Raw genomic sequence first — 9,293 nt, 5'->3', positions numbered from 1 at the left:
TCGTAAATTAAATTTCGCATATTGTGTGATTGTTAATTATTTCATTTTGTATATATTTGTTAATAGTGATGTGGATATTAGTGGCTAGGCTATGGCTGGGCTATTGCTGGGCTATTTGCTTGTTTTGATGATGTGGCAGGAGGATTTTTAGTGCTGCTGATGTGGCAGTGGCTGGGCTATGGCTGGGTTATTCCTACCGTGGATGGCCTAATGGACGCAGAGAGAAAAGGGCCCTCGGCCTTATCTAAATTACAAAGCGTTACATCAATGGCAGCCCCACACATGAGAATCACTCCTCGAATATTCATCACCCTCTCTCTTTCACACGCGCCTCTCTAACAAATGCTATCATTCAAAGATTCGTTTGTACGCGACGGCCCGACCTCGACAACTCACGCACCCCTCGTTTTCCTCTTCCCTTCAAAACCAAAAACACAAAGAAAATGAAAAAAAAAAAGAAAAAGAAATAAATTCGTTCATAAAAATTGCCTTCTCTCTTTTCAAACCAAACAAATTTATATTCATTTAGGTGATTCTACTTAGATACCTTTATTCTCGAATTTTCATTCGGATCTCTCCATGTTCAGACAAAACCAAAGCTCTCTCCCCCAATAAAATCTGGGTCCCCAGCTCCCTTCTCCCAAACTCACCCCAAATCCCATTAATATTTCCCTCTCCCAATTAATCAAAATCAAAATCACAAATTAAACATGACGATCAACACCCACAATCATAATCACCATTTCCCTGAAAACATGCAGCAGTGCCAAGATCACATCCACGCCCTGGAAGAAGAGCGTCGCAAGATTCAAGTCTTCAGCCGCGAACTCCCCCTCTGCCTCGACCTCGTCACACAAGGTATTTCCGCCAAACCCTAATTTTGCTTATTCGGAAATTTCTGATTTTAATTTTGGGGGGATGGAGCAGCGATTGAGGCATGCAAGCAGCAGTTATCCGATACGACGACGGAGTACAATCTAAACGGCCAATCGGAATGTTCGGAGGAGACCTCAAGCGACGCTCCAGTTCTCGAAGAGTTCATCCCTTTGAAGAGGGGCTCTTCTTCGCAAACCGACGGCGAAGAGCTTGAATCTAAGAAGCCAGCGCATAACATTGCTAAAGATGGCAACATTTGCCAGAAATCGGACTGGCTTAGATCTGTTCAGCTATGGAATCAAACGCCAGATCTGCTCTCAGTAGAGGTGATTTTCATATTATTAATCTCAATTTTATGCAAAATTGCAGTGATTTGAGTTTTTTAAATTGGGTGGGTTTTAGGATTCTCAGGCAAAAGTGGAGGTGAATAGAAATAGGAGCGGCGGTGCTTTTCATCCGTTTAAGAAAGAGAAAAGCCAGGCTGAGGCTACCAAGGCGGCGGCTGCTGTTGCTCCGGCTCCGGTGAATAGGTCGGTGGCGCCGCCTTCCACGAGCTCCTCGGCGGAGACAGGCGGCTGCGGGGGTGGGGAAAAGAAGGTGGATAAGGAAGGGCAGTCTCAAAGAAAGGCGAGGAGGTGTTGGTCAACTGAATTGCATAGAAAATTCTTACATGCCCTTCAACAACTTGGTGGTTCTCATCGTATGTACTAGAAGCTTCCAATTCCATTTTATACGTGTATAAATATTTGTTAATTTTCTCTAATCATGATTATATTTTTAATTAATTTTTTTGCTTCTCAATTTTGTGCAGTTGCAACGCCGAAGCAGATTAGGGAGTTGATGAAGGTGGATGGGCTCACTAATGATGAGGTTAAAAGCCATTTACAGGTAATTAATTTTGCGATTTAAATTTATTTTTTGCACTAGTATAGTATGTAAGAAAAAATATGGGATAATTCAGATAATTAATTTTTTTTGATTTGAATTTATCTTTGTACTATTATGCAAGAGAAAAATGGGAAAAAAGTGGATGGTTGTACTACAAATTGTCCGTGGCTGGCTAAAAGATAATCTTATTAGATTTGGTCTATCTTCATTGGGGGTCCTAGCTAGATATAGATGTGATATACCACGAGAAAATTGCTTGTCAAATTCATAATGGTGGGGAATCAATATATACTCGAATATTTCCAATTTGAAATAATAATCGACATATCAATAATCTTTAATTAGTTCCCTAGAACTAAGCTTCACAATCAAGATTGTTCTCTCCTATATTCTAGCATCCAATGCTTTCAAGATTCTTAATGAGCAAGAATTTTATTTTTAGAATTACTAACTACACAATTGTGCCTAAATTAAATATTTTGGGTCAATTTGTGCAGAAATATCGTTTGCACTCGAGGAGACCTAGTCCTTCAATCCAAAACAACAACAGCTCACAAGCCACTCAATTTGTGGTGGTGGGAGGGATTTGGGTGCCGCCTGAGTACGCCGCGATGGCAGCAACCGCCACGTCGGGCTCCGGGGAGGCATCGGGGGTGGCCACGTCGAACGGGATCTACGCGCCGGTCGCAGCGCTTCCGGCGCCATTCCGGGAGACGTCGGCCTCCCCGAAGGTGAGGCAATGGCCATTGCCGTCGGATGACGGCCCATCCGGCGGTTGCCTTAGCGAAGGCGGAGGGCAGTCGCATTCGCCTGCAACCTCCTCCTCCACGCATACAACTACTGCCTCGCCAGCTTACTGATCCTTTTTTTTATAGTACTCCAAGTTTGTGAAGAATCTGTGTAATTGTAGAAATATGTTACAGCGATGGTCGTGTAATTTCGGTGAACTATAGAGGGGAAGAAAATGAGTCGATTTTTGGGTCACTTTCGTTTCGTCCATAATTTTGGTTGATAGAGGTTGTGGAGGCATGCACTTGATAGCGACAGACAGTCCAGTTAATTTGATTAATTATGGATATAGTTTCCCATTGTGCTGGACCTTAATTAAATAAGGATTGTTAATAAATCAAGTGGCCTATGTAAAACAAATCAAATTGAAGTATTGGGTATGTGTTAGTGCCATGCCTTTTCATCAATTCTGTGTGCTTTTCATCAATTGTGAGTGCTTGAAAGTTAACATCTTGTGGGCGTGAAATACCTTTTTCAACAAAGGAGTTTAAATTCATCAAATTCACAATAAATAAATTATGATTCCTAGATAAATTAATTAAATAAGAATTTAGTCCCTATTATAAAAGAGAATACAGTTGAGGTATTCCTGTTGGTGTATGGACTTTAAAAAATAAATATTTAGTAACATTAAATATAATGATAATAAAATATAATAATAAAAGAGAATATAGTAGGAGAAAGATAAAATAAATCATCAAAGAGAAAGTAAAGTAAGAAAATTTAATTGCATTTAATTTTATATAAGAAAATAATTCATCGATAGTGGAACGACCAAAAACTTAATATGACTTAACTAAAATAAAACGAAATTTATGATTCAAACTTCATTACGTGACAAAAAAAGGAACTCCGATCCATCCGTCACAAATAGTTCACAACAATATAGCTAGAGAGCTTAATTAGATGTATTCACTAATTAAAAACTTAAAATATACTAATTTAATATTTTGTGATTGATAATGAATGGATCCGTCTAACAAAATACTCCTAGTCCTCGTGGTTTGGCAAATGAGATGTTGTATTAGATTAGATGAATTTAATAGCTCTAAATACTAGGATGAAATTTTGGTGGTGGAGAAAAAATACTAGTAGTAAATTGACTGGAAATGCCAGGTCAGCTTTTTTAATTGATAATTGTGTAGGTACTTAGAGCATCCACAATGGCGCCTAGCGCACAGCCTAGTCGAGCGCCGTCGCTAGGTGAACCATTGGAGAATCCGAAAACCGCCGAGCGGTTTTTCGGAAATCAATTTCGCCTAGCGCTAGGCGGTCGAAAACCGCTGGGCGATCCGCTCGGCTCCATTGCAGCGCCCGGATCGCCCCGCGCATAGCCCAACGGATTTTTTTTATTTTCGAAACACTATATATACGTGATTTGCACTTCATTTTCATTCGCACCACTTGTATTAACGAGTACTCTGTCTATCTTAATTTCTGTATAAGATCAACACCGAGAAATGGATCTGAACAACGAGCCTAGTTCAGGGACGAGCGGTTCTCAAACTCCCCCAATCCCCGTTGGAGGCGGATGGAATCATATGCCCGGGTAATACAACATGTACCCGTGGCAGCAGATGCTACCCGGGATGCCGACCGGAGGGAGTCCGCCGGGGGGGTTTCCGGCGATGCGGCGGTGGCGACGGCGACGACGGAGGCGGCGGTGGCGGTGGAGACGGCGACGACGGAGGCGAGGGAGCCGACGTGTGATTTTTTTTAAGCAATGTACTTTTTCGATTATGAATGTAATTTTTTTTATTAATGTACTTTTTTAAAATTTTTGTACTTTTTAAATTTATTGTACTTTTTTTTAAAAATTAAAATAGTATTATTAATGTTTCTCGTATATGTCTCGTAAATTAAATTCCGTATATTGTGTTATTAGTGATGTGGCTATTGATGTGGCTGGGCTATTTATGATATGGCTAGGCTATGGCTGGGCTATTTCTGATGTGGCAGGAGGATTTTTAGTATTGATGATGTGGCAGGAGGAGTTTGTGGCTGGGCTATTGCTGGGCTATAACCATTGTGGATGCTCTTAGAGCATCCACAATGAGACTGGACTTCACATAGCCCTCACATAGCTTTCACACTGCCACATCATCAGCACTAAAATTCTCCTGCCACATCAACTGGACATCAAATAGCCCTCACATAGCCTTCCCACTACCTATCCACATCACTAATAACAATTATATAATTTAATTTACAATCGTATCAACATACGAAATTTAATTTACGAGACAAATACGGGAAATTCGAATAATACTATTAAAATTTAAAAAGTACATTAATTTTAAAAAAAAGTACAATAATTTAAAAAAAGTACAAAAATTAAAAAGATAGAGAGAGTATTCGTTAAAACAAGTGGTGCGAATGAAAATGACGTTCAAAGCGCGTATATATAGTGTTTTCGAAAAAAAAATTAAAAATTAAAATCTGACGCCGGTCTGACGCCGATCCGGGGCCTACAATGGCGCCGTGAGGATCGGCGTTAGAACCGGCGTCATCACACGAATCGGCATGGCCACGCCGAAGTTGACGCCGATTTCGCCGACGCCGGTCTCAATGGTTCGGCGTCAGAACCGGCGTCGGCGAAAAATCGGCGTCGCGGTTTTGACGCCTCCATTGCTGATGCTCTGACGATTTGCCCCAAATCAGGGTCTACTCTTTCAGAGCATCCACAATGAGATTGGACTTCACATAGCCCTCACATAGCTTTCACACTGCCACATCATCAGCACTAAAATTCTCCTGCCACATCAGCTTGCCACATCAACTGTTCATCAAATAGTCTCACATAGCCTTCCCACTACCTATCCACATCACTAATAACAATTATATAATTTAATTATAATCGTATCAACATACGGAATTTAATTTACGAGACAAATACGGGAAATTCGAATAATACTATTAAAATTTAAAAAGTACATTAATTTTTAAAAAAAGTACAATAATTTAAAAAAAGTACAAAAATTAAAAAGATAGAAAGAGTACTCGTTAAAACAAGTGGTGCGAATGAAAATGACGTTCAAAGCGCGTATATATAGTGTTTTCAAAAAAAAATTAAAAATTTAAATCTGACCCCGATCCGGGGCCTACTATGGCGCCTGAGGATCGGCGTTAGAACCGGCGTCATCACACGAATAAGCATGGCCACGCCGAAGTTGACGCCGATTTTGCCGACGCCAGTCTCAATGGTTCGGCATCAGAACCGGAGTCGGCGAAAAATCGTCGTCGCGATTTTGACGCCTCCATTGATGATGCTCTTAACTAGTTATGGAAACAGTTACTAGAATGAGATACTATCTGTTGTGCGTTTTTGGAAGCTTCACCTAATTATTTTAGCATATTTTATGCTTTTGAAAATCTAATCAGAGGAGACAATCAGTGCATGCTATTTTATTCATTTTCATCTTATCGAATTTGCATATTTTCAATTATTCAGTTAAACACTACACCAGTTATAACCCAAGCTGAATTCGCCTGTATAAATATCGGCTTCAATTCCTAAACAATTAATTTCTTTTGAATAAATTAAAAGCGTGACACGTCAATTTATAAAATTTCACGTATTAATTGTTAAGTGCGACATTAGCTGTATTCGATGGATCAACAACCAAACCCCTGGCCTATATATACTTAATTAACACAAGGAATATTCACATTAATTTCACCGTCACGGCATAAGAGATAATGCAATGTACATCTATAACACAAACCGGTCAGCAAATAGCAAAAATCATAATTATTTTTGTATAATTTGTTAGGTCAATGCTGCTAATGCCATTCCCACTTTGTGGAATCTATTACTTGACGAATTTCTTATCATATTATAATATAGTCTCTCTCTCTCTCTGGAGAAAGCAAAGTGTCCGGATTAACAATAACGCAACGAATTTATTTGCATTTTATGTCTAGATGCGCTACTTGAACAAAAAATGAAATCGAAACCTTGATTTTAATTTTATTTAATCCCTCTTTTCTTCTTCTTTTTTTTTGGGGGGGGGGGGGAGGGGGATGTTGAAAAATTTTAGAGGAACGGGTGGTTTGGTTTAGTTGTTATCGGAGATTAATTAGTTAAGTCGGATTGAAAATACGAGTAATTTCTTTCGAATATAGTTTAAATTGGGATTGATTTAATTTGATAATCTATTTGAGAATGTTGTTAAAATATTTTCTGATTAAACACTAAGCAAAATACCAGGACGGTCGTTGCACACCTAAAAGAAAAGGTGAAAAACTATATATATAGACTAATAAATATTGAAATAATTGGAAATAAATAAATTGAGGCATGGAAGCTAGATTTCATTTCACCTTCGTGAAGACAAATATTTGAAGGCAACATAAAAAGACGAAGTTTGTTGTATATTGGTGATGGGGGCCCACCCAAGAATATTCTGGCTGCAGTAGAAGCTATCCCTAAATAATCTTTAATTAAATAATTAATTGGTTAAACTGTTGTTAGTGTGATATTAGTGAGCGATGATTTGATTGGAGGCTGTATTCATCATTTGTTTATATTATCTTGTTGCTAAGAGAAAAAAAGATATTCTGATCCCAAGGGAATCTTTCCTTCCCTAAGATACCATTAATTTAATAGTAGTAGTAGTAGTATTACTACTATTATTTATTGTCTGCTTATTAACTTTGCAACTGTGCGTCAACTACCGTGTTCATTAATATTCGACCTAATTTTTTCAAAAGGAATTTTTTAAAATTTCTACACACCCACACACAAAACAGTTTAATAATGTAGAAACAATGCTGGCTATGATATATTGAATTATTTGCCAGTATAAATCAAAGTAGATCATAAATTTATGAGACCTTTAATGCAAAATCGTTTCCTCCTTTTACTTTAATCAATATATGTAGACTTTTACATCTATTAAAATTCGTTTACGTAAAACATACTCCCTCCGTTCCGCACTACTCGCACTTATTTCCTTTTTGGGCGTCCCAAGTTACTTGCACTCTTTCCATTTTTAGTAAAAAAATTCACCTACAGCCGTCATTTTTGACTTTCCTATACACTCATTCCTTAATCTCCGAGCCGAAAAGGAAATGAGCGAGTAGCCCGGGACGGAGGGAGTATAAAATTTTCTGATAAAAGCGTTATTTAAAGAATGAAAAAGGTAAAACAATAATAATGAACTTTTCCAAGTATTTTTATCATTTAATCTTCTCTGGTAATGCACTAATGCGATACATGTTGGCCAAATTTGTCAAGTGTACATTAGTACCCTTCCAAATGTAGAAAGAATCGAATAAAAGCCAGAATTTCCATATTGAGATGCATATTTAAAAAAAATATTTTCAAGATCTCAAGAGTGCTAAATCATATTGACATTCCATGTCAGGCCTTGCTCCATTACAATCGGCGATGCTAACGTGCACTCATAATTAAATTAGTGTATCACTAGACATGCCACGTTTCATTCAACCATCCATTAGTAATTAATTACTCGAGTTCTATATGAAAAATATAGTAGAATTTCATTTCAAAACTGTAGCTTAAAATTTCAAAATAATTATGATTGTATCCGAAATCACCTAATGATTAAATTTATGTCACATTAGCTGGATAAATACAAGCCCATGAGTAATTAAATAATTAGACACTACAACGCGCGCGCGCGTGTGTGTGTGTGTGTGTGTGAGAGAGAGAGAGAGAGAGAGAGAGTCCAACTATAAGTGGCCTTTGGAGTGGTGGTTGAGACATATGTCCCTTGCTGCCATCGAAACAACAATATATTGTGAAAAGGACAATTACTAAAACGCCAAAGTTTGGAATGCATGTCTGATAATTCAAAGCTATTTTAGGACAATTTATTTTAACACTAATTTAATTCGACTAAGCTTCCCATGTATCGGTGTTTATCTCCCCGGGGTCAACATTTTCCTATTAAAATGGATTTCATTTCTACATTCCTAGATATCTATTAGTACCTTGATGGCTTAATCCCTCTCCATTCTTTTCAAACCAAACATTTCACGTTGCATCCAACTTTTTATGATAACATTAAATAGCAATGACTGCTACGGAGATGCTTGGGAATATGCTTACATAATGGGTTTACATTGTGCGAGTCGGCTTATTTTCTTTCTCATACAACGACATATTTTGAACTCAAAGATTGAATCAATGAAGTATTTAATACTATCTGGTTGCCAGACAACTGTTGTATATGTATATTTTATGTATTGGGTTGGTTTGACATTATATATTTTTAAAGTAAGACCTTCACCATATCCATATAAAAGTTTGACACCATCTAAAATAGTTATTATTGACTATATCGCTCTATATATTCTGACAGACGTGTCATGCTATTAACTCGATGATAATAAATTATTGGTTGTCAAGATTTAGGATCTAAATATCTTAGCTAACCAAGGATTAGTTCTAACATATGATCGACAGACAGCTAATTAAGGAGTCATTAAATAGTGTTAACTTTGTTCTAGCACATAGTATGACTTATTACATGAATAGACCTTTACTAGCACATCCGTACACATTCTTGTTGTTGTCTGTGCTTCATTTGTTTTTCATTTTTTAAAATCGCAAGTGTTAACCGTGCTCAGTTCTTGCAATTAGTATGGCTTATTAGTACGTGATTAGTATGGCTTTTGATAACTCCTACAGTCGCTGTACGAAAACATACACACAACTCATACACATGTAGTACTAGTAGTTTTACATACTATTTCAGAGTTGAATTAATTAA

The 9,293-nt window shown here is 37.6% G+C and overlaps 1 protein-coding gene across 2 annotated transcripts; it reads left to right on the top strand.

The window, feature by feature from the left end:
- Nucleotides 1-365: 365 nt before the first annotated feature.
- Nucleotides 366-2,748, top strand: LOC121772454 (transcription factor HHO3-like). Of its 2 annotated transcripts, none has more exons than XM_042169573.1 (5): nt 366-858; nt 928-1,202; nt 1,288-1,576; nt 1,688-1,764; nt 2,262-2,748. In XM_042169573.1, the coding sequence occupies exons 1-5, from the start codon at nt 711-713 to the stop codon at nt 2,622-2,624; spliced, it is 1,152 nt and encodes a 383-aa protein (XP_042025507.1). In that variant the 5' UTR covers nt 366-710; the 3' UTR covers nt 2,625-2,748. The 2 variants fall into 2 exon arrangements, with proteins under 2 accessions (XP_042025507.1, XP_042025506.1); XM_042169572.1 differs by having other exon boundaries at nt 368-858; nt 1,279-1,576.
- The last annotated feature ends 6,545 nt before the right edge of the window (nt 2,749-9,293 follow it).

This window comes from Salvia splendens, chromosome 16 (genome assembly GCF_004379255.2).
Source record: "Salvia splendens isolate huo1 chromosome 16, SspV2, whole genome shotgun sequence".
NCBI classification, from domain to species: Eukaryota; Viridiplantae; Streptophyta; class Magnoliopsida; order Lamiales; family Lamiaceae; genus Salvia; species Salvia splendens.
The sequence above is the reverse complement of the archived record's forward strand: the minus strand, read 5'-3'. Positions and strand labels throughout refer to the sequence as shown.